Raw genomic sequence first — 25,884 nt, 5'->3', positions numbered from 1 at the left:
CTGTATATGAACCCAATTTATCAGATTTGGAGGAATTGTGCCATCAGAATACCTCACTAGAGTTGTACTTTGACTAGATCTTTTAGGTATTTTTACAAAGCGAGGAATGCAAAACAACCGACTCAACATCCCCCCCTACAGTAGTGATTCCATACTGATGGTGAAGAGTTGCAGTTTAGAAAAAGTATCACTTACGGCCGGTCTGTTGTGAATTTCTGGAAAGGTGAGCTTGCATCTCCTTCTGAAACCGTGTCGGGAGGATCATCCTCTTGTCTGGTCTGTACAAAGAGAACCAAACAGGGAGGTGAATACATTTTTATTTGTTTTTCAAAGTAAAACAAGAAAAGGAAATGTTGAAACTAAATGTTTAGTAACCTCTCCGCTATTCTTTTAGACCCATGGTTTTGAAAAATGTATGCTGAACATTATAATCCCACGAATTTACTGCGAATCTACAAACTTTCTACAGCAAGTGAAACTGATAGCTTACCTTAGTTTTTGACCAAATTTCAGATTATTACCATCTGACTTCATGAGGGCAGTCAGAACATCTGAATCTCAGATTGTTCGTTAATCTTTAAATCTAATAATAATAAAACAAATACAAAAGTAGCGCACCTCGTCCTGATGCAGCAGAACACTTTGAATCTCTCACCCTTGATCCAAATGGACACGTCGTATTCAGAATGGGAGTTCATAAAAAGTGACACACATGCTGTACCTTTAAGACCCAACAGAATTTTATGTACCCCCTCATTTCTTCACACTTAGACATGCGTGTTGTTTTGCAACATGCCAGCATTCATTGGAAGATCGGAAACTGTTACAGGAGTCTTAGTCAATCAAATCTGTTTTTTGTATTGAAAACCAGACAAAATATTCAAGGATTGGCTTATAGTCAAAGCAGAACCTGGTCAGGAAATTAACTCAAATTTGCTCCCTTTTAAGCAAGTATAATGAGGAAAAATAAAAGGAGTAGGATTTGATTCAAATTGTATTAACTTTGCAACTTTTAAGATCTAAATATTTAAATGTTAAAATATTTATTTATAAAGTCATTAAGTATTTGCCAGTTATATAGCTTTAGACCTCAAGAAAAGAACAAAAACGGTCATTTTCTCTACAACTTTTTGATTTGTAGAGTATTCTTTGTATTCTCTGGGATTAAATGCAGACAAATTCATTTTCATAAGAAGAATCAATGATATTATGTGGAACCTACACAATCCCTTTATATCACTAAATTGCTAACTTCTGCAGAATACCTCCCTCTCTCAAAAACATTGTTTTTGTATGTCTTCGTGAAAACTTACTTTTCCTTTGTCATTAAATTAAACCGTAACTCAGCCTTTTGCACTACGGTTTTCAGTTTTGCAACCTTTACTCATGCCCACAAATGAAGATGACGTTGACCTGCTGCCAGAAAGATCTACATGGACACACACAGATATGCTGATTCACTCTGTGTTGGTTTAGAAGAGTTAATCTATCAGAGAATAGAGGAGGGATTAAAGAGGTTTATGTCCCCCTGAGCTGGGCTCGTGTCCCCTGCCAGTATACCGGGACTCCCATCCTGGTTTCCCTTTGTACTGCAAAAGCTCAGCAACAAAATGGACTTGGATGGATGTTAGTGGGTGAACCAGTCACAGAGTTAAGGTTAATCATTCTGTCAATGCAACGTCAGCTGAGTATATCTAACAATTTAATCTTTATTTTTAAAGGTTTTGTTGGCTCTAGTGGCCTTTATTTGAAAGTAGTTAGACAGGAAAGAGGGTAATGAAAGAGGGGGAAGACGTGGCAAATGTCGCCTGGCTGGGAATTGAACCTGCAACCACCGCCACAAGGATTATGGCCTCAATATATGGGTCGTGCTTTGCCCCTGCGCCACCACAGCACCCGCAATTTAATCATTTTGAGAGTAAATCGTCAATTTCACTTACTTATGAACACTTATTTCACGTAAGCTTGTATAAATTATAAACTGAGTTCTACAGATTTAGTAATTTTATGGATTTGTGTAGAACTACTTCCTGTACACTGAAGCATCCATTAGTATGCTTGTTTCACACATTTAGTTGAATGATGCTCCTGTTGTTGACACTTAGAGAGTTAAACCAACATATTTAGAGTCTGATCAGCAATTGAAATGAATCCAAGCTCAGCAGCTCTAACTCACCTTTCTGTCGGTAGGTTCCCTCTCTTATAGGCTTTGTACTGACTGGACAGCCTGTAAGGATGTACCCCAGACCGAGCCTCTGACAGGACATCCCTCAAGTCTCTTGTCTGTCTGAAGTCTCCATGTCCAGCTCCACGGCCGCCGCCTGCTCCTCTTCCTCGGCCTCGGTGGTTTGGCTGTCTCAGAGAGGTTTGGGGTTTAGCTGATAAGAAAAATGCCACAAATTAAGTGAGGGACTCAGCTAAATCTGATGGGGAAGCGGGATATTGCATTTGTCTGGTTTACAGTTTCAAAGACACTGGAGGAAAAATGTTCTGGTAGATTTGATGAAAAACCTAAAATCAGCTGCTACTAGTTCACTGTACCTCTAAAGGATTTCAGACAAGTCATGTATTGCAAGTAGCACTTATAGGTATGTGTAAAATAAAATAAAATAGGAAAAGCTTGTAGATGTCAATCAGATGAGTGTGTGAAAGAAATTGGGGTTTAACTGACATTGTGTTATTCAAGGATAATCAGGATTTGATTATTGCTTTATTTTATATTCTAATCATAATCACATGTTGTTTTTATTCTGTTATTAGAACATCTTTTTAACACATGCGCAGATCATAAAAGGTAGCGTGTACTGGTGGGTGCACTTCTGCCAATAATAACAGAGATAATGTTTTGCATTTTGCCTACTTTGAAAACATTTTTAGAGCACTTAGCTAATTTCATTTCTGTAGATAAATTCTACTTAGCTGTTTGGTAAACTTTCAGTTGAATTATTGGTAATCAGCTGTTAGAATTCTTCAAGTATTCAAGCTCTTATTTTTAAGTGGGTGATCATTTCTTTCCTCATCTTTGCTCCGCGCCCCCACAGTAACTTTATTTACAATGTTGGTATGGAGAGAAGTCATCTTTCAAAGTTTTCAAGTGATTAGAGTTATTTTAAGCTGATCTATTTGTATTTTTCGATGTTGTTGTTTGACTCTTTTTTTCCATATTTATAAATTTCTCATTCTTTTTTCAAAAATGTTCACTTGTATTCAATATGGTTGCAGGGAAACCTTTCATTCATGTTCAAAAAAAGTGCACAGACTTCAGGAAACTGTGGCAACATTAATTATTGGTAATTAATGCAACATGGTTTTTAAATTCCTCTTGTGATGTCATTCACACATGTAGCAGAATTTGTAATTTCCTCCCGCATTGCATTCAGTCAAATTTGTATTTGTCTCTATATACTGCAGAGAAAATCCACAAATTTAACTGAACTGTGTTCTTATTTTCCTTGCACATTTGTTGGTGAAAAGAAAATACTGAATGTGATGGCATAATTAATTTAACTTACACTAACCAGGCCTCTCATCTTTACAATATTACATCAGCCAAGCTGAGCATGACGTCACATTTCTGTTGCATGGCATCAGAAGTGCGCTGCTACTCATTCTTCCTGCTGCTGCTGTGCCCACTCATTCTTCAATCCCCCTTTCTTCTAGAACTTTCCACTGCTTTAACATCCACTCTGCTTTTACTCCCACTGATTCTGCTTTTATCGCACCGGTAGCAACAAGAACCGACCACCAGCTTTAAGAGCCTTAGTCAGCAGACAGTTTCTGCCCGAGCCCCGGAGTCAACACACACAAATGCATAATGCAGAACCATTCCCATGCAGATAGAAGTAAGGACAACCTCTTACACGCACTAAGACTGAACGTCACATCACCTTGCCGACATGGACTCACAGCTCCTGGTCTGTCTCTGCCTGAATATCAATAACCCCGGCAGTGAGAGGAGGATGAGAGGGAGTGTGGAGGAGAGCTTGATTTGTGCATCAGCTTCTCTTCGTTTGCAGCTTAAACTGCATCACCCCACTTCATCTCCCTCCTTTCCTGTCACCAGTCCATCTCCTCAGTGCTTCAGCATTTCTCTCCGTCTCTGTTCACCTCAAACCTCCTCGCTATTACGTCCCCTTCTCTCCCTCTCTCTTTCTCCCTCCCCACCATGCCGCCACCACCCATCCCCTCCTCTGACTCTAAGAATATTCTGCAGCATCACCGTCTAGCAGCATCACAAGAATAAAAAGTTGTCTGCTGGTTCCTGCATTAAAGTCGCAGATATGCACACGTATCACAGTTTTTCTGAGTCATTTAGCCAGATAAGGAAAAGATAAAGGATGTGTAATACATGTATAACCGATTGTCGTTGTACACCCGATGAACAAATTCCTAAAATGCCTCGAGGGTCGACACAACAACAGTAAAAAGAGGCCAGTCGTTCATCTTCAACCAGACAGGCTGCAACACAGAGCCTGTGCCTCTGCTGCAATATCCCAGCCCTGATTCAGCCACCAGGCTTTAAGTCCGTTATTTCACATACATTGACTTGCTAATGCATCCTTTTAACTGTTCCACATTTTATTTAGCTATCATGATCATTTCAATGTATTTCACTGTGATTTTATGTATCAGACCAAAGGACTAACGGTTTTCACTTTTTTATTGTTTAATTAAACAATGAAAAATATGGCATGAGTTTGTATTCATCCCGCTTCGCCTTGATAACCCAAAATAAAATTCCAGTGCAGCCAAATGCAGAGAGTGTTTAATTTAGTCAACACACAGCGCACTGTGTGTTAGTGCGCTGTGTGTTAGCATAAAATTCAGCATAAAAAATTCAGCACAAAAACTCAGCATAAATTCAGCTGTACTGTGAAGGCCATTTTATTAGGCAGTAGAGGTGTGTGATAATGCATATTTTGGTATGGTCTCTTAGCTACACAAGTATTTTCTACAAGTTATCACACCCACATATGTGATTTTGCATACAGCATAAACTAGTTTGTTTGGTAAACTCACCATTGAGGACTAGAGGAACCGCCGGTTTAACTCTCATCTGGGTGTTGACCAGGTGGTGTCGGCCGGTTCTCTTGGAGCTGCGTTGTCGGGCCACCACCTTGGCTGTATGTGCTGCCTCCTTGGCTCCAGAGGAAAAATAAACCATCTGAAAAGAGAGATGAAAACATTATCAGGGCACTCTCAACTGTTTCAAAGAGATTTGACTTCTAGCAATTTTGAGGGAATTTACCAAATTATTTTGAGAAATTTAAACCAACTGATTTCGACATGCTCAAAATGTTACATTTGTTTTATTAGTCACACATTTCTTTCTGAGTACCACATTGTGGCGACACTCGCCTCTCCAGAGCCTCCCCTCTCCATGCGAACAGAGGACGTGCTGGCTAGCAGAGCCTCCACTTGGACATGTCCCATCTCTTGGTGCGGGATCTGGTCTCCGGTCAGCTCCTTGTAATCCGACTGCAGACGGGACAATGACACTCCACCTCTGTTGGCCTGGACGATGGCATGCAGAGTCCGTTTCACCAACTCCACTTCAGTCATCTGGGAGAAGTAAAAAAATGGAAGTAAAACTCAACTTAAAACAGAAAAAAATGTTTATGATGTTATTAAAATATATTTTTTAAAAATCTTAGTGTTCAAAGGGAACAGATCTTAGCTGCAGATTTAGTCAAATCTGGATGTAATGGGAGAGTGTACAATAATTATCAATCTAACTGAAAACTGCCACAAACAGCCAAATAAAATTGCAATTCATGTTTATTCCTCTTCTGTAACATTATATCAGCGAGTGGCAAACAACAAATTGGTGTTGGCTACATAATGGGTGTGCAAGCTGCAGTTCCACAGCCAAAAGTGGCTCTTTGGCTAATATATTAAAATGATAAATATTGCTCTGTTCTGTTTTGCTTTGAATTTTGATTCTTTTGTTTTGTGTCCCCATGAAAAAACACTGCCCCCTTGGTAAATTTGGTCTAGAACCATACTTTGAGGCAGAGTCTTAGACAATGAGTCATGTAGTAAATTGTTTAGTTAAAATGAAATATATGCTTATAATTGGTAAATAGTACAAAAAGTCAAAATAGGAAGACATTTTCCCTCAACCCTGATAAATTTAGTAATGAATTTATATATATAAAAAATGCATTTATAAAAAAAAGAAACATCAATGAATGAATCGTTTTAGATTTATTATTGTCACATTTTTGTTTGTACCATTTTTTGTCATATATGAAAATAATGCAGGAGTGTTGAAAAGGTGCAATATCTAGTTCAGACAAAGCTATTTATTGACCATTTTTTCTTAATTAGCTTTTTTTAATAGTGTAAGTATCCATCCACTTATAGTAAACACTTGCTTGCAAGACTTATTTCAGAAATGGAAACGAGCCTACCACTTAAATCTCCGAAAATTTTGTAGAGATACGTTTTTACTTTTCTCCAATTCTAGTTTAGACAGAACAATCTAGACGGGGGAGAACATGGAGACACACCCTGATCGGGCAGCCTTAGCTTTAACCAGCGAGGTCTGACAGATGAAAACTTCAGGACAAGTGTGAAACTTATCGCTTCCAGAGGCGATAAGATATGAAAACATGCAGAAACGTCCAGTATCCACGTGGATTAGTTAATATAATTGAGGTGAAATGTACTCATGGACCCCGCTGTCTCATTGCATTGTATTTATCACTTGATGTGGGACAGGGAAACTGACGTAACGCTGTCACTCCAGCTCCACCAAGCTGCTTTTATCTGGTATTTTATTGTTTCGGGCACAAATATTCCTCAAACATTTATGGTGGATACAAATAACACCTGTTGGATCCAGTACACTGTCTAGTTTCGGTATCGATTCGAGTTAAATCCCCCGAACAGTTCATGAAAGTGGCGTAAACACGCGCTCAACAGACCGGAAGTGGATACAAATTCACCTTCAAAATAAAACTACCGACGCGTCTTCGACTGCGGTTACAATTTTACGTTGAAAACCCCAGACCAGAAGTACAACTATTATTCAAAGCTAGCTTTTTTTTTAATTATCTCAGGATCAAAATGCACACTTAACCAAACTTTGTCACCCCTGAGGACTTTATAAAAAAGTTGGTGCAAAGAGACAAAAGCTTCCCGACCTTGTGCAGGAAAAACGGAGTGAAGCTGTAGTGGGTCGAGTCGCTCGCTGTCAGAGGTGTCACCGCCACGGGGCTGCGCTGCGGCCGACCGGGGATCGGTATCCCGTGCTACTGCCAAGCCGGGTCCGGGAGCAGCCTCCTTTCCGCCATCTGATTGGTCGCCAAAGCTCTTTGGTTGATTAACAGTGCTGCGCTTTCCAGAAGCTGCAACACAAGGTGGAGGAATTCAAATATTCACTAGATGTGGTTGTCTTGGGAATAAAACAGAAATAAGGTATAAATCTGTTAAAAACAAACCAAAAAAGCTGTTTGATTAATGCGTCTACATTATTTTATATCTAATAATTTAAAATATACAACAAACATTTAAATCACTGGCAAGAAGTTTTGGGATCATAAGGAAAATAAGGAATATACTTAATTTTATTGAATATACATTTAAAAATTAACTTAAAATTAATAAAAGGTCTGAAGGTTGTGGATTATCCAATTTATTTAAAGAGCTTTCTGTTGTCTTGATTGGTTATAGGTGATTAGTATAAATATAAATATATGGTAGTTTGTCCAGTGTGTCTCCATGTTGCCCTGCAATGTATTGGTGATGTGTCCAAGGTGTACCAATCACCTGAAGACCAGTGGAATCAGGGTGAAACTAATTTACAATTTCATACTCCATGGACTTCAAATGATTAACTCGTCAGTTTATTTATTTACTGACAATTCACAACACGTCTCAAGGCACTTTACAAAAACAAAAAATGTACTCGTTCCAACTGAACACATCTTAACATACGAGCTCTCAGTTGGTTTTAAAAGCTATACAGGATAAAAGAGAAAAGATACAGTTATTTCCAACAAACGCTCATCCAATAGCAAGAGACACTGAAGACAGAGGCAAGTGCATGGAAGGAAAATGTTAAATTGATGGCAGCGATAGTTCATCCAATTTCCCCATCCTCCAGGAACACCAAACTTGAAGTAGCTTCTATGAGTAGTAAGAGACACACTTAGAATAAAGTTAAAAGAACAAATGGTGAACAATTGGAAAATGTTCCAGAACAAGGAGAAAGTCAGTTTATCCTCCGGCAGCCTAAGCCCATAGCAGCATAACAACAAATATAGCTCAGTATTCAATCATCAGTCACCCCTCCATGATTATTTTCCTTTGTTACAGTAGATTTTTATTTTCCAGAGAAAATTATCTGTAAAATATGTTATTCTAAATTGTGATAAATACACCAGAGAATGTTTCAACATAGACGAAAATACATTTAAAGTCTGTCTTAGGACAGGGAAATAAATATTTACCTTTTTTCATAGATACATGATTTATACATAGAACATTATTTCATTATTTGTTTGCTTTTGACCGGGGAGAATAATTTATTCTGGTTCTCCCCGCTGGGTGGCGGCAGTGCGCCCTCATGTCCACCCTAAAGCGAGAATAAGAACCACAACAACGGAAATGAGTTGTCATAAGCCGGAAGAGAGTTGGATTAGCAAACCAGAGAATCTCAAAAACTGACACCAGTAGGTCTTAATGCTTGGATGAAAGCTTGACAGAGCCACATTTAACAGCAGATCTCTCTGTTTGCCTGGTAAGAAACATTTTAAAAACTCGATTTTTGTTTTGTATTCTGCTAAATCTGCATAGCTTTCGAGTTTCAGTTGACTAATTAGCTTTTTAAGCAATTTATTTAGCTTTTTTCTTTAATCTCTGAAGCTATACATTTGTGAATCATCTAATTTATTTACAAAGATGTCTGTTGTCGTAAAATTTGATTGATTTACGCAGGGATGTTGTGTTTCACCTTTCATGACTTTTCTAACAGCGTAGCATTAGCAAAAGATGGCTAATCCGGACTTTGTTGCATTTTATCCAGCATAGATGCTGTAAAATATATTCCGTTTTTTACTTAATGCAATTTTGTATTTCTGTAATTCACATTAGTACCTGAAAGAGAATATAACATAAAACTAAATTTAAAAAGTAGATATAATACACAACAAAGCGGAGTTGGAAAAAAAAAGTTAATGTCTGACTGGAAAGTATACAAAACAACGTTCATGTAATAAATGCGTCTCCTGATAGTGCAACAAAAAAAAGTTAGACGGCATTAAATACGACTATTAATAAATACTTCACTCTGGGGCAGACGTATCCAACTCCAATCCTTTGGATTCTGCAACTTGGGTTCTTCTCTTTCCCAACGTACCTCCAGTTAAATAGCTGACTTCCCTTTTGGTAATGAGCCATTAATTTGATTCAGGTGTGTTGGAGAAAGGACGCAGCCGCAGGTCGCAGGATGGTAGCTCTCGAGGATCAAACTTGGGAAATCCCCGTAGGAACTCTGGTCTTTTTCAGACAGATTTCCTACAAAATATGGGATTTGAATTAGTATTCCCAGATTTGATCTCAGTTGTTAAAAGGTTGCTTCCATCAATTTGTCAAATTTTACCCCACCCTTTTATTCACACAGTTCATTACATATTTATTTTCAGGTTCCAAATTTAAAGTCTAATGCTAACGTGTACAAATATTTGCCACGAGGTAATAAATTGAAGGACATATTTACCAGTGATGATGTGTAAAAAGTATTTCAATCATAGGTTTGTATGAGTACAGCCTGCTGGTGCTCACCAGTTAAGATTTCAATTGGTTCATCATTAATACATTTTGGGATTTCGGAATACAGTGAATCTCTACGGCCCATTATTGTTTAAAAAAATGACACAATTTTTATTGGACCAGCTAATGTTTTTATCGATGAGACTAATTAGCATTACCTTAAATGAGACTTCTGGTGTCTAAAAAAACTGTGGTGTCTGCTCCCTTTATTGTCTTAAAACACTCTTCTAAGACCACAAAAAGCAGGAAAGCATGAATGTTTTGGGGTATACCTCTTAACACACTCTAATATGACTGAGTTTGAGGTTGTGACATTATCACACGTTGTTTCAAATAGTGAGGAATAAACAGAATGTATCTTAAATGACTGGTATGATCCCGTTAATCTCATCCGTCTCTGGTTTGTGCAGAACATTTAGCTCAACGTGTCATTATAAATCAGCGGTGACGTTTTGTGATTTAGCGCAAAGATTCCGCCCTAAAGCCTCCTGATTCGCTGCTTTCACTTATCTTTGGGAGAGAGAAGAGGCAGGAATGTAAAACTAGACAAAACAAAGAGCAGCAGAAGCTTTGAATGTTTTTTACTCGACTGGAAGTGAAACCTATTCCTGGTTGTAATCATGGCTATGAACAGAAGACATTCATATACGCCCCGGGTGAGTAACAGGTCATACCAGTAACATGTTAAAGAATGACTTGTTTAAGACACTGATGTATTTCTTTATTTAATTAATTGATTATTACTAGGCTATTTTAATATAAATGTGAAATAATCAATAAGTTTGTTGTACTCACCGTTCAGGAGATGCAGGACTCATATCTGCATATTTTCTTCATCGAAGCAAAATTTCAAGTCATTATTAACCAGTTTGTTGACTCATAACTTCTTGTTAAAATAATGCCAGTGTCTTGTGTTGGAACTTTGAAAGTAAAGGAATAATAACCCTTAAATGTTTTTTTGTTTTTTTTCCCACTGGCCGCCTAAGAATCCAATCCAGCGTGAATTCATGTGTCCTGCAGTCCTTTTAAAGCCCGCCGTCTTTCTCCCAGACCAACTTTTCTGTTATAATCGCCTCTTTGTGTGAGATGTTGCTGCTTTTTCAGGATGTTTGTCATCGCAGGACATATGACTGAGGATGTGATGCCGTCTCTGTTCTCGGCACCCTCAGGACTGTTGTTGAATTCTTTCAACTGAATGCAGCTATATTTTTCTGCTCATTTGGAGATATTTTCAAGTCAAATTCATAAAATAGTTTTTTATTCATGCTCCTAATAAACATATTAAACATCCAGAGTAGTCTGGGGTGAATATTTGGGCAAAAAAACAATACATTCTCTTGAATATAACTTCTCTGCCTGCTTGTTTTAGTGTTTTTGTCCCATTTTACTTCACATTTCCATGGCTAATCAACTTTCTTCCCTTATATTTGTAATCTTCCCCTCAGCTGACCAGCCCATTGATCAGCAGAATGAGCAGCACCGGATCAGTGGAGAGTGTTAAACCTCCAAAGGTAGGTTGCTTTTTCAGAAGCCTTAAAGGAAAGCAAATTCAGACTTCCTCAGAGATCAATTACTTCCATTATTCCTTCAGATCGGCTCCAAAGTCGAGGTGACTGGTAAGGGCCAGCAAGGCACCGTTGCCTACATTGGTGCCACCCTGTTTGCTTCGGGCAAATGGGTCGGCATCATTCTGGACGAGCCCAAAGGGAAGAACGATGGCACCGTGCAAGGGAAGCGCTACTTCAGCTGTGAGGAAAATCACGGGATATTTGTCCGGTCATCCCAGGTTAGTGATGAACCATTACTCACCACCAGCGGGTGCCTCCAGGGTGTTTAGTTTTCAGATGAGGAGCACTTCATCTTGTGAAACTAAAAGGAGAATTTCAGATTAATTGGGTATTTTGCTGCTGAACAGCTGAAAACAAGAAAATCGGGCCTCTTTTCTAAAATAAAAATACAGTTCTTTTTTTATTTCATGTCCCTATAAGCCAAAAATACCAGTTTGATAAGTTAATTGCAAAAGCATGACTTTTTAGCTTTTGCAAGGTTTAATACTGTAAATTTCTTAATTTTTGGCACCGATAAAAGACAGTGGTATAATAGAGATTCTATTTGAGGTCTTTAAATTTCAAATGAATTTTGACATAAAACTGTTGACAGTTTGTCCTGTGCTGCTGTCGTACAGGTCAGATAGTTCAGATGACAGAAAAGTTCTGTGCAAAAAACAAATCAGCTTATTTAAATAATCAATAATAATAAACTAAATTCATGTACAATGAATAAACAAATAGAAAAAAAATATATTTTAATAATGACTACATTTATTTTCTCTGTTGAACTTATAATTATAAGAAGTGCAACACAAATTAGTAATATATATATTTATTGTGATTTCCTTTCTCCCTGGGCCACTTTTACTGTCAATATCTCTAATACTTCTATATAAAAAAGGATTTTCTAATTTGTAATTTTATACAAATGATCTCACTTCTTTCAGCATTGTTAATCAGTCACAAACAATCTTCTCTACCTGATTATCTCTGCAGATCCAAGTCATTGATGACGGCTCCGCTGCCACCTCACCAGAAACCCCTGACGCCAGCTTGGCAAAGACGCTCAAACAAAAAGGTGAGAAACGACCACAGAGATCTCCAACGGGGACGTTTGTGAAACATTAATGTCAGAAGGAATACAAAGGTCATCATTTGTCTTTCCAGACATTCCTGAGACTCCCAAAACAACAAAGCAGGTAATAAAGGAAATGTATCCACATTGTTTCTATTTCCTGTTGTTTGTAGAAAGTTAAGTGTTTAACTCTTTGGAAATTCAGTTAGTTTGAGCATGTTGAAGGTGAAAAAGTAATACAACATGCTGAAATGATGTAAGTTCCATAACTGAATTTTCATCTGAGAAAAAATTTCCAAGTCAGCTGTCAGCGTTTAGTTTGACTTCTCTTTGTTTTTCTCAAAACTGTTTGCAGACACCAGCGAACGTTAAAAAGGTATTGATGTTTGAATTCAGCGTTTTGCTTCGCCTCGGTTTTTCTTTATCATACTAACGTAGTAATTAATCTCTTTCTTTTGAGCAATTCTTTCCTTTTTTACTTGCACGGACGTAAAAGCATTCTTGTTGTTCCCACCTTGGTTTTTTATAGTTCCAGTGGTGGCTCCTGTCCACACTAAACCTTTGCCATCACCTTTTTTTCTGGATGTTGCTGCATGAATTCATGTTTTCGGTCTGTTTTGCTTTAAATCTAAAGATCACCACTCAAAGGGTACTAAATTATGCACGCAGCAACTTGTGATCAGTCTGTATAACTCAACATTGATTAATATGCTTTTTACTTGCTTCTAATCTTCTATTGTCCTTCATTGCTGAATGTGTGTGTGCCTGTTTCCTTGCTTGTGGGTGTGTGTGTGAATCCGCCTTTCCTTCAACTCTCTTCCTCCTTCCCAGTCCTCTACCCGCCGCTCTGCAAAGGTGAGCTCCTTCAAGGCAGACAGGACAGCTGAGGTTAACGACAAAGATGTGGGAACTTTCTTTGTAGAGCAAATGTTTGCTGTAATGAACCAGGAGTTACATTTTCAAACAGAAATGAAATCCAGATTGCATGAAAATAGTTGGGTCACTTTTTAGATTTGGCTGTAACATTTATTTATTATTTTTATCCAGATATTTTGCTTCCAGGTGTGGAATATCAAGAAAAATAAATAGTTAATTAAGAAGTCTGTGCTTTACTTATAATGTTCCGCATGCATTGGGACGTGAAATTTACCGCGGTGTTCTATCGCCCGACAACCTTGGGTTGAATTTTTAATATATTTTGTGAACTACACCAAGTGGTCAAATAATTATTAACCAAACTGATCACAAAATACTCGTCGGTTTAGCTCTCGACAGGTTTGCCACAGTCAATGCCGCGTTCAATCAGCCTTTATCAGAGCAGACTGAGCATCTGCATAGCGTAGCATGAAATCAGGCGATTGTGATATCCGAGTACCACCGCTTTACCCCATCACAGCGCTCCGATATTATTTTTTTAAACAATATTGGTTTTTAAAAAGACCCCTCTATGTGAAAACTGATGTCAGGACATCTCTCATGTTCTAGTTTAGGATTCTATCCTAAAACACTTATTTTACCTTCAAACAATGGAATGTTTGTCATATTATCTTTAGATAAGGATGGTGAGTATATTCTAACACAACAGGTTGACATTATTATCAATAAAGCCATGTAATGATAAGCTCTAGCCTGTAGCTAACACTCTCTAATCGTCTTCTGCTAGTGGAGCATGCCAGGTCTCTCGCCTGCTACTTCCCTCCCCTCCCTCTTGCCTCGTCCCAGCCGCCCCGCCATAAAGCTCCGGGTACGCTCTCTTTCTATCAGGCACCTGTCGTGTCGCTTCACAAGGTGGTCGGTGTGAAAACAATGACATTTCTTTCTTGTCCTGCACTGGTGTTTTGGAGTGTGTGGCTGCGTTTCCATTACAAATGTGCGCAAAACGTTTTCAGTATTATCTGATAGTCAAAACAACACAATTTCGCAATTGTGGCATTTCCATAAAACAAGAAATGCAGTTTAAATCCCACATGAAGTCATTAAAAATCATGGATGTAAACACTTACATGCGATATATTGATACTTCAGCCACAGCAATAGCATTCAGCCATCAGAGGAGAGGTCAGCTTTTCATTCACGCTTTGGAGCGGCTACGCAACGTATACGGGACGTTGTAGTTTGTGGTTTTTACGTAAGAGCTACTGATTCAACACATCTGAACTTTTGATCAACTGTGCTACGCTGAGAGACCTCTTGTGGACTCAGCTGCGCATTGTCCAAAGAGGCCAGTACCTGCAAACAAGCACGTTGCAGCTGTTTACAAACTGGCGTGATGTGAAAAATGTTTTCATTGCTGTTTTGCAAAAATACACCAATCAAAAACCACCTGATCATAGCGCATAGTCTTTAAGAAAAAACGTGAGTTTTTAAAAAAATTGTCGTGTTCTCCGGGCACAAGTTTAATTTCGTTAATACCAATTTGCGCCATTTTGTGGTCAATGGAAATGCAGCTAGTGAGTTTTCTTCCAAACTTGGGAAGTGATAGTTCTCCTGGTGGAAACACGGCTAAAGAGTTGTCTTCACTGAGTCATTCCAAGAGGCTCACTATAGGTCTAAAATAGCCAATTATAAACCTTTTCCCTTCATTACCTTTCTTAACACACCTGTTTCCATTAACAGGCATCTCGTGAGAGCCTTCTAGCCTCTCTGCCTGGAGATGTCAGTGAGGTGAGCCTGTCCTCCCAGCAGGTGGCACTGGTTGCCCCTGTTACACCTCAGCCAAGCAGCTCTCCTTCATCTGTGGCTCCTCAAGCTCCAGTCACTCCCAGCAAGGTGGGAAGAACCGGGTCGTGCTTAATCGTCACACATTTCATTGGTTTTTTTATCTCCATCCTCCTCATTGTGTTTAATTTCTGTTGCATTTCATCCATGTTGTTGTTCAAGCAGGTGGAACCTGCCATTTCCAAGCAGGTAGAGTTCTATTATGGCTTCATGCATGCTGGCATGAGTTTTCTTCCAAACTCAGAGTAACGCAGATGTCTCCAGAGCAAAACATCTAACAACATCTAAGAACTCCTTGCATTTAATTGACATGATGCCGCCTCCCTATCAGTTCAGTGTGTTTGTCAGCAACTGATTGGCAGTCGCAGTTTTTCCAGGCATGAAACGCCCCTTACCTGGAGGGACTGAACCCACCTTTACCTCCGACAAAGTTCTTAAGCTTTCTCATTACGAAATAATTGAGAGAAACGTTGTTAAACATTGTCAGTGTAATAACAAGAGATCATTTAAGGTCTGCAAAAAAAAGTTAAATCAATAAATACAGCTGAATATGACTGTGATTGACAGTATTACTACATGTTCATCTGTATAAAAGTAACTGCAAGTAAATCTGAATTTCTTTTGTCACCATTACAGCATAGTAGTTAAACCAAAGATTATTGCATCAGGCTGGTTCCAAAACAATGAATGTGAGCTCTGGCTACAAATTAGTACAGTTTCTTTGTAATGTAGTAAGTTTTCAGGCATGTGGTACAAATATTCAAGGAATCCACACAACGTCATGTCTGGATCCCCTGGGCCAAAAGCCCAGTTTAGTTATCTCAGACTATATTTTCTGCTGCACGTTCCACAAATTGTGCTGGCAAAAGCCTTCAATGTTCAAATACTTGCTACTTTTATCGACATACATTTTTTGATTAAACGATTTAGCACTCCTTATTTGGAATCTTTTTAGATCAAATTAATTTCTTCTTCACTGACCTGATGTATGGTTTCATCAAAAAAAAAATTTCTTTTATCTTCTTTGCCTTGATGGTGGCTGATAAGGTAAAGAGAAAAAAAAGCCTCGCCAAATGTCTCTGGTAAAGCAGTGAGCTTCACAACCTTCACCATGATAACCTTGTTTGTTTATTGGAGGTTGAGCGATCTTGCTGTGGCATCATGTTAATTGTGAACATGTATTGTTCCACTTTCAAGGACAAATCATCCACACATCCCTCATCTTCAAGGGTTGAAAGACTCACTTTGGTTTTTTTTTAATGGTGGGACTAATAATAACAGTCTCTTGCTGTTATTCAGTTTCAATCCTACAGTGACGTAATTTTGTTTCTTTCTCAGGAGGAAGACTCGCTGCGAGCTCTCGTAAAGGATCTGGAGGAAAAGCTGGAGACTCTGAAGATAAAACGAACGGAGGACAAGGCCAAGCTGAAGGAGCTGGAGAAATACAAGATCCAGCTGGAGCAGCTGCAGGAGTGGAAGACCAAGATACAGGAGCAGCAGGCAGATTTGCAGAAGCAGCTCAAAGAGGCCAAAAAGGTGTTTTATGGACTCATTTTACCTCATAACATTATCTAAAAAGAATTCACACCATTTTCAGATTTGGTCATGTCACCATAAATTTATGTTGGACTTTCTTGTAGGGATAAATCATTTTATTATAGTTCTGGATGTGTTTTTAGAGTCACTCCCCTATATTAGTCTCAGTTCTTCCTGTCTAAATCGTCACTATTTTGTTAGTCTTCATTAGAAAACCTCAATATGACACACTGAGGTTTGACATTTCATGTTTCAAACCACTGTAGTTGACTATGTTGTAATGAATGAAATAACTGAAACACAGTTTGTTTTTACCTTGTGACTTCGTAGGAAGCCCGGGAGGCGCAGGAGGCCAAAGACCGCTACATGGAGGAGATGGCAGACACGGCGGACGCCATCGAGATGGCAACCCTGGACAAAGAGATGGCTGAAGAGCGAGCGGAGTCGCTGCAAGTGGAGGTGGACTCACTGAAGGAGAGAGTAGAGGAGCTCTCTATGGACCTGGAGATCCTCCGGCATGAGATCTCAGAGAAAGGTAGGAGAGGAGCTGCGTTAAATGACTTTGAACCTCAGAGTGACTTTAATTTAACTCTGCATCCTTTACCTTGATAGGTACAGATGGAGCTGCCTCCAGTTATCAAGTCAAACAGCTGGAGGAGCAGAACAGCAGGCTGAAGGAAGCCTTGGTCAGGTAATAACCTATAAAAAATCTCAACAGGAGAAGAAATAATGTTTAAGTCTTTCCTGTAGAGCGACTTGAATCAGAACAGATTAAGCTAAATGTTAAGAACTGTTCTTGTTTTTACTCAGGATGCGCGACCTGTCGGCCTCAGAGAAACAGGAACACGTGAAGCTGCAGAAGCAGATGGAGAAGAAGAACACGGAGCTGGAGACTCTGAGGACTCAGAAGGAAAAACTGCAGGAAGAACTCAAACAGGCTGAAGCCACAGTGGATGAACTGAAGGAGCAGGTGGAGCAGCATCTGCTTTTAGAGAGCGGATGATTTCTGTGTGAAGTGAACATTTATAATTGTGTTTGCACAAACATTTCCCAGGTGGACGCTGCTCTGGGATCAGAGGAGATGGTGGAGACGCTGACTGAGAGGAACCTCGACCTGGAGGAGAAAGTCAGGGAGATGAGAGAGACGGTCACTGACCTGGTCAGTTCTGCTGTTTTTAAAATGTTCACAAATTATGGTTTTGTTTTTACACTCAGGAAATGAAAGTAAAATCTTTCACTGTCTAAAATCCATAGAAAATGATGCTTTTAAAATATATTTAAAAAATGTTAATCAACATGTGATTAATTTGGGGCGAGCTGTGGTGGCGCACGGGGTTAGCACGCCCCACGTTTGGAGGCCTTAGTCCTCGACGCAGACGTCGCGGGTTCGACTCCCGGACCCGGCGACCTTTGCCGCATGTCCTCCCCCCTCTCCTCGCCCTCTTTTTGCCTACTGTCGCAAAAATAAACGAGCCACTAGCACCGCAAAAACTCTTCAGAGAAAAAAACGGAAGAAAAAAAAAACAAACAAAAAAAACCATGTAATTAATTTGTTTTTTCAAATTTAATCTGAGCCAATAAAAATAGGTATTTAAGTCTCACCTAAATTGGTGAGAAAAGGTGCACTGAAATGTGTTTGGGCTTTCAACATAAAAGCCTATTTTTATTTTTTTGGATGATTGCAAGAGTGATTTCCACATCAGTAACAGAACTAAACCTGTTGAAATAGGGCTTGTTGGCCTATTTCAAAGTTATTTTTAAAAATATTAGCCCCTTTTTATACAAAAAGTCATTGCAAAAGGAAGATCCTAAATGTTAATATGCTAAAAGCTGTGATGGGAATATTTTCACTTTAGACTTTAGACTTGGACTTTAAAAATATCCTTTACATAGATTGGACTGTTGCTAGAAAAGTGTTCATGCTTCTTTTGAAAATTCCTAATGATGCTAACTTTGACTTCCACAGTGAAACTTTGTGATACACTTCGACATAAATGATCAAATAGACTGAAATTTTTACAGCACTTTCCATGAGAACCACATTGACCCAACTGCACTCATTAAGGCTATGTTCACACAGCAGGCAAAAGCGATCTGGTAGCTGGAATCGGATTCACAACCTTCCAATTGCAAGAGGTCTATTAAAGTCTAAATAAAAGCATGTATGGAAAAGAAGGTTACTTATTACTAATTAAACTTAAACTAGTGGTGAAAATGGGAAAATAAAGTTCACAGCAATTCATCTGAGGGGAACCTTGACCTGGAGGAGAAAGTCAGGTCGATGTTTTTTTTTTTTTAGTTCAGATTAAATCTGATGAGCGTTGGGTGTAAACAATCATTAGGGTTTAGCTAGTGAGCCGTTAAAATGCTTTGTTTCTAGTTAATTTTCTCCCGAATTGACAGGAAGCCATCAATGAAATGAACGATGAGCTGCAGGAAAACTCCAGAGAGACGGAGATGGAGCTGAGGGAGCAGCTGGACCTGAGCACCGCGAAGGTTCGAGAGGCAGAGAAGAAGGTGGAAGCTGCTCAGGAGACTGTGGCCGACTACCAGCACACCATCAGTAAATACAGAGAGCTCACCTCCTCGCTTCAGGTGGGTGGAAACGGAGAAACTCAGCACAGTGTGTAGTGATGTGAAATGATGAATTAACGGCGAGTTGTTGTTTGGTCATTTAGGAATCCAACAGGGAGCTGGTCAGTCAGCAGAGTGCAAACACAGAGCAAACCCAACAGCCGTCTGCTGAGCTGTTCGACTTCAAGATCAAGTTTGCTGAGACTAAAGCCTATGCGAAGGTTTGAGATCAGATTAATTAATAATCTGAGATTATCTGTGATGTTGGCTCACATTCTAATCTAAAATATACATCGGTGTGTGTGTGTGTGTGTGTGTGTGTGTGTGTTCAGGCCATTGAGATGGAGCTGAGGAAAATGGAGGTGGCTCAGGCGAACAGACAGGTTTCGCTGCTCACCTCCTTCATGCCGGACTCCTTCCTCCGTCACGGTGGAGACCACGACTGCATTCTGGTGCTGCTGCTCATCCCCAGACTCATCTGTAAGGTACGAACCGCCACCACATTCACTTTGATTTGCAGCCATCTTGTTTTTGTTAACCGGTGCGTTCTCTCCTGCTAAGGCGGAGCTGATCAGTAAACAGGCTCATGAGAAGTTCGACCTGAGCGGCGGTCTGGGCCAGGGAACGGCGCTCAGAGGGTCACCAGGAGAGCAGCGCAGCTTCGCCTCAGGACTGGTCTACTCCCTCGGCCTGCTGCAGGCCACTCTGCATAAATACGAGCAGTAAGCACATAGATACATCTGACTAACAACTCTGCAGTATCAAAAATAATAAACAAGCTGGCTCTAGGCCAGATACACTGTAAAAAACCAAAAATCTTACCAAGTGTTTTTGGGGGTGAAAGCAGAATGAGCTGCAACAAAACAACATTCTCCAGTACTGCTAACTCATTAGTTTCAATGGTCTCTGTAATTTTCTATTCACCTGTTTCTTGGTTTCTAGGGCTCTGAACTCCTGCAGCGTGGAGGTTTTCAAACGAATGGGAACGCTTTACTCTGAAATGAGCTTCCATGAGCGCTCACTGGATTACTTCATTGACTTGCTGCATAAAGATCAACTGGATGAGACTGTTCAGGTGGAACCCCTTACGAAGGCCATCAAATACTACCAGGTAGGAGCAAGTCGAACAACAAACCCCCATCATGTTTAAAGATTCACGATTTGCACCATCTTTGAATTGCACTTTGGGGCCGCACAAAATCAGTCCATGAACCCGAAATGTTCCCTGGGCCACACTTTGGACATCCCTGCTCTTAAACTATTGTGTATCTGTAAATGGTTTGTTTTATTTAATAAAGTTAGACGTAAAAATTGTAATCCAAGTGGAATTATACCAATACCAAACATATTTTACGCGTTTCGTCTCCTAGCAACTGTATAGCGTCCATTTGGCAGATCAGGATGAGGACTGCACCGTCCAGCTGGCTGATCACATTAAGGTACTTCAATTCTTATTCATAAGAAGTACAGTTTTGAAATTTAAATTGATGACAAATGCATTTTGCAAGCAGTTTTATCAATAAAACAATATTATTAAATGTTTGTGATTTTCTGCCCTCTTACCTCAGTTCACCCAGGGAGCCCTGGACTGCATGGGGGTAGAGGTGGCGCGCCTGCGTGCGTTCCTGGCAGCAGGACAGGAGAGCTCAGGCCTTGCCGTCCTCCTGAAGGACCTGGACACTTCCTGCTCAGACATCAGACAGTTCTGTAAGAAGATCCGGCGCCGTATGCCTGGAACGGACGTAGCTGGAGTCCCTGCTGCCCTCGGCTTCGGGTCACAGGTGCAGAAAGATGCAGGACGATCATCAGCCAGAGGACGTCACTGATGCCTTCCTAAATGCATACAATAACGCTGTTTTTGATGCATTTTCCTGCATCATTCATCAGGTGTCCGAGTCGCTGACGGAGTGCAGGCGTCAGCTGACCCGTGTGGTGGCGGTCCTGCAGGAAGTGGCTGCAGCCGGGGCTCAGATGGTGGCTCCGCTGGCAGAGCAGGAGGGCCTCAGCGCCCTGAAGCTGGAGGACATCACTTACAAGGCTGCAGAGCAGGTAGTCACACCGCAGTTTTATATTTCGCATCATAACTACAACCATGTCAAGGCAGGGCTGGGCGATGTGACTTAAAAATAAAATCTAAAGTTTTTTCATACCACATTCAATTTTAATCAATTTCTTCCTGCTTTTATTTTTTAAAGAAATTACAAAAGACAGAAAATATTTTCAAAAAGTGGGTTTCACTTCAGTCATTTCTTCTGTCAATTGTGCAACAAAGTTTTAGGAAATTTTATAGTATACTCATAATATTACCCCCCCAAAAAATTTTAAAATTACAAGTAAAAGTATAACTTCACAAGATACTTAACTTTTCTCATTTAAATTTTTTGTTTTGGAGCTCTTACAAAATTACTTCTTTATACTCCAAATATTACCATTCTATTCTGGTCATACTAATGCTCTATCCTTGTTATATTTTGTCCTAATTGTTGTTCGACTTTATTCTTGTGAAATTACAATCCTACAAATGTTATTGTAAATAAAAAAAAAATTGTAGCCTGGCCCTAAATTTCATAGTAGCGATTTCCAAATACACAAATGCTAAAACACACTTGTCAAACAAGATGGCGGCCCTGAGCACGCGGACATAACTCTGAATTATGGAAGCCCAAGGAGGGCAAAAATTTAATCTTCAAAAATTCAATTAATCAGTAAATTCAATTTATTGCCCAAGCCTATGTCAAGATTTGTATTTATAAAAAGAATTTACAAATGAAAAGTGATTTTTCTCCTAATAGTTTGTGAAAGAGAATTAAAATCCAAATTATATTGGTAATTCCTCCACTAAACTATCACTGACACACACATTTTCTCTAAGGTATTTGGCTCCCAGGGTGTGAACGGCCCAGAGCTTCTGCGGCAGTCCTGCAGCTCCGTCATCACAACCATGAACAAGATGGCTACCGCAATGCAGGAAGGAGAGTATGATGCTGAGAAACCACAAGGAAAGGTATTCTGAGTCAATGCAGTGAGCAATCTAAGCTCATGCTTGTTGTTCATCCTAAACTTCATCCGCCTCTTCAGGCTCCGCCGGTGGAGAAGCGAGCCGCCATTGTCAGAGCGGAGATGACCGACGCAGAAGGTCTGGGAGTTAAACTAGAAGACAGAGAAACCGTCATTAAGGAGCTCAAGAAATCCCTCAAGATTAAGGTGACAAATGTTTCCTTTTCACATTATACAGCCACTAACTTGAGTTTTTAATGTCATCGACCACACCAGACCTGCAGAAAAGGTCTGGACAATCGGCGGAAACTCTGATCCGTTCAAATTGGACCAAATAGGGCTGGTGTGAATGCGCTCAGTGATTCACTCCACAGAACTGGCCTCTGTGAAACTGTGACGAATAGAAAGATATTGTTGAAATCCATAAAAAGTCATTTTAGCTGTCTGCCATAAATAACGTAGAGGAAACACAGCAAACATGTTTAAGAAGGTAATCTGGTCAGATCAGATCAAAATTAGACTTTTTGGTCGACATGCAAAGCAAAACTATCAGTTCAAGGTGAAACGTGGTGGTGGCAGCATCATGCTGTGGAGACACTGACTCAGTTTGAGCTACTATACAAAGAATCAGAGAAACTTCAAAATCCCAATGAACTACAGGAGGTATCAAAACTTTTGCAAACCACTAAGAGCTGTGACTGTCCTTGTTTCCCAGGGCGAGGAGCTGAGCGAAGCCAACGTCCGCCTCAGCCTCCTGGAGAAGAAGCTGGACACGTCCACCAAGGACGCAGACGAACGCGTGGAGAAGATTCAGACCAAACTTGACGACAATCTCGCCCTGCTCAAGAAGAAAGAGAAGTAAGGAAGGATTTCAACTCTGCAAGTTTTTTTTTTGCGTCTTATTTACCTTCTCCCTCCTCTGTGTGCAGGGAGTTTGAGGAGACGATGGACGCGCTGCAGGCGGATATCGACCAGCTGGAGGCAGAAAAGGCTGAGCTGAAGCAACGCATCCAAAACCAGTCAAAGATGACGATTGAAGGGCTGAGAGGCTCTCCGGGTTCAGGAATCGCCTCCATCGTTCAGGGATCTGCGAGTTTGTGCTCGTTTTATTTTTATTCTCTGAAACCGGAGGTTTTGGTCAAATTTGACAGGCTTGTTTACGTTTAGAAAATGTCAGAATAAATATTTTCAACATTTCTTTTCTCCTTCAGGTCTGCCTGCAACCCTGGCAGGGCCAACGCAGGTGGTGGACTCCCCTCTCCTCCGACAGCAGCTTGAGGTCCAGAGACTGGGCATTAAATACCTGAAGAATGAAAACAACAGGCTCAAGGTAAACTCAGTTTCAGTTTAATATCCGAGTACGGGTGAGCAATAGATTAGTCAATTTAATTGACTAATCAAAATTTTGGTTTTTGAAGATTTTGGAAAATCTGAATTTTTTTCTTTTCCATCAATACACTCCTTTGGTTTCTGTGGTTCAAAGTTCAAAGTGATGTCATCCTGCTCAGGTCAGCAATCTTTTTTGACAACCAGGTGTTAGTTTCTGTTTATTTGTACTTTAAATTCAGGGCAACTCTACAACAAAATATTAGGGTCACATTAAGATTTGTTTTTATTTTTCCAAAAACAAAGTCAGTGTTATAAGAATACAGTCAAAATAACAAAAGAAAAGTCATAAAACTCCAACACGAAAATTAAAACTAATTATCCAACCTTTTTTTCCTCAATAGAACGACTCGTAATGTTGAGATGTTCTTCTGGTAACATTTTGCGTTTAATCTGCTAATACCACTATTCTTGTAATAATAATAATAATCTTGAAAAATTCTCACACCGACACTAGCACTCCATTGTACAACTCACAGAAAGGATGATTGAAATAAAAACTACTGTTGAAGATATTTTCTATCATTTGTAATTTCCTTTTTAGAAAAGAAAGCAAGAAAAAAAAATGTAATCAGGAAAAAAATCAGAGATTTTATTTTTAAAATCTCAGCCCTATATCTTTGTGTTAAATTCAAGCTTTTGGTATAACGACCCACTTTCTGTATATTTGGCTGACAGGCGGAGAAGATGAAGGCTCAGCTCGCGTCCCTGCCTCCACTCTGCCCTCCGAAACTCCCACAGGTGTCCAAAGAAAGCTCATCATCTCCAGAGGGTCTGAACACGGGGATCTACCGCAGGACCGACCAGCTGCTGGCCACCCTGCTGAAGCTGAGTGCAGAGGTTAAGGTGGTGGACATCACAGGGAAGACTGCAGGTAACCGACGTACAGAACTGTTTTCCACTTCATCTTAGATTCAAACACTAATACGTAGCTATTGAAAACTATTTTCTGCTACATAAAATGCATTGAAGTTTGTGATTCTAATGCAACAATGTGAAAAAGTTCTTGGTTTCTTTCCGTCCTGATAGTTAGCGCCAGCGCTCAGCTGCTGGAGCAAACGGCTCGTCTGAAGAATCTCAAAGACGCCCTGGACAAACTACAGGTACCTCTTGCACTCTTATGCTCACGTCTTGCCTAAGAGAAATCTAAGGGTCCATTTACACCAGCCCTTTTCGGTCCGCCATGATGGAACTCTAGTCCGTTTGCCTACAAACTCTGGTTCGTTTGGGGAGGTGTAAATAAGTTCTGCCATGGTTCGAATACATATGTGAACTCCAATCAAATCGCAAACTGCTCCAAAAGCAGGAAGCAAACTATAGCACAGGACATTCTTGGCAAATACAACCAAAACAAACATGTGAGTCTAGGGCTAGCAGGAGAAATTACTTATGGTCTTTTGCCGAAGACAAGAGACATCATACAACCGCTAAAATGTGACGCTATTACATTTTTGTTTGCATTTCATGACGTTGGGGAAGTTGCGCTCCATGTCTCAGGTTTTGTTTCCTTCAGTGGTCCTTGGTGCAGCGCCACCACAGGCGAGGGGGAAACTGGTTGCTCGAAAGGTTTTGTTCATGTGAAAGTGAATCGCACCAGCTGAAAGTGTAACAAACGTTGCAACTTTGACCAAAGTGCCATAGACGCCCGTCAGGTGTGAAAACATCCCAAAACTTATTCACTGATTGAAACTTTTGTTTCAGGGTGAGGTGGCTGAACATGTGGTTTCAAACCAGCCAGGAGCAAAGGCTTCCTCCGACTTCGCCACATTCCCAGCGTCCTCCTTCATTAAGGTACAGCTACAGTAAACGCTTTTAGAAACAGATTTCCTCTGTGTGCATCTGGATTGAACACTTGTGTTTTTTCTCAGGCTAAGGAAGAGAAGCAAGGAGGAACGGTCTTTGTGGGTCGCGTTGCCATCCCGTGCACCCGCGGTCAGGAGCAAGTCCACCGCCTAGTCCTGTCGCAGCAGCAGCTGCAGCAAGTGCACAACCTCCTCATGGTCTAAAACCACCAGTGCTGAAGATCCTCCCACTCTACCCAGCATTCTTGTTTCTTTTCAATACTACGCTCAGGAATCTGTGTCCTGTTAAAGCAAAGTTTCAAGCACTAATTCTTATAATTTAATGCCAGACTCCAGAATGTCACGTTATGAAGATGTGTTCATTTAAACTTTGCCAACATGTTCAAGTCAACTTTTCTTGTCTCTTCAACCTTTGAATACATTTGTATTTGTAGTAATTCTGAATTAAAAGCATTTCACTTTAACTTTC

General features: G+C 40.1%; 2 protein-coding genes across 8 annotated transcripts in view; one reads left to right on the top strand and one right to left on the bottom strand.

Moving 5' to 3' along the window:
- The window catches only part of tdrd7b (tudor domain containing 7 b), a 21,628-nt gene extending 10,473 nt beyond the window's left edge, over positions 1-11,155 (bottom strand). The window contains exons 1-7 of one of the 3 annotated variants that reach the window (XM_032582801.1): positions 10,573-11,155; positions 9,290-9,522; positions 7,149-7,352; positions 5,359-5,562; positions 5,020-5,164; positions 2,177-2,378; positions 196-278 (exon numbers count right to left, since the gene is read on the bottom strand). In XM_032582801.1, coding sequence (XP_032438692.1) covers positions 196-278; positions 2,177-2,378; positions 5,020-5,164; positions 5,359-5,562 — 634 coding nt within the window. In that variant the 5' untranslated portion in view covers positions 7,149-7,352; positions 9,290-9,522; positions 10,573-11,155. Of the gene's footprint in view, positions 1-195; positions 279-2,176; positions 2,379-3,887; positions 4,120-5,019; positions 5,165-5,358; positions 5,563-7,148; positions 7,353-9,289; positions 9,523-10,572 lie in introns of those variants that run through there. The other 2 variants (XM_032582802.1, XM_032582803.1) reach the window with 2 other exon arrangements.
- Positions 8,610-25,884, top strand: LOC116732544 (dynactin subunit 1-like). Of its 5 annotated transcripts, XM_032582800.1 has the most exons (32): positions 10,305-10,433; positions 11,223-11,288; positions 11,369-11,563; positions 12,324-12,405; positions 12,495-12,526; positions 12,758-12,778; positions 13,234-13,257; positions 14,066-14,146; positions 15,019-15,171; positions 15,286-15,309; positions 16,459-16,656; positions 16,987-17,191; positions 17,269-17,347; positions 17,467-17,626; positions 17,711-17,815; positions 19,060-19,251; positions 19,335-19,451; positions 19,563-19,715; positions 19,792-19,952; positions 20,173-20,341; positions 20,601-20,669; positions 20,799-21,011; positions 21,118-21,279; positions 22,103-22,234; positions 22,309-22,434; positions 22,943-23,085; positions 23,157-23,320; positions 23,439-23,557; positions 24,292-24,487; positions 24,643-24,716; positions 25,315-25,404; positions 25,482-25,884. In XM_032582800.1, exons 1-32 carry the CDS (start codon positions 10,398-10,400, stop codon positions 25,617-25,619), a joined length of 3,879 nt encoding a protein of 1,292 aa, XP_032438691.1. In that variant the 5' UTR covers positions 10,305-10,397; the 3' UTR covers positions 25,620-25,884. The 5 variants fall into 5 exon arrangements, with proteins under 5 accessions (XP_032438690.1, XP_032438691.1, XP_032438687.1 ...); XM_032582799.1 differs by lacking the exons at positions 10,305-10,433; positions 14,066-14,146 and adding an exon at positions 8,610-8,746; XM_032582796.1 differs by lacking the exon at positions 14,066-14,146.

The sequence above is a fragment of the Xiphophorus hellerii genome, chromosome 14 (genome assembly GCF_003331165.1).
Source record: "Xiphophorus hellerii strain 12219 chromosome 14, Xiphophorus_hellerii-4.1, whole genome shotgun sequence".
NCBI classification, from domain to species: Eukaryota; Metazoa; Chordata; class Actinopteri; order Cyprinodontiformes; family Poeciliidae; genus Xiphophorus; species Xiphophorus hellerii.
This window is presented reverse-complemented; position numbering and strand designations above follow the sequence as displayed.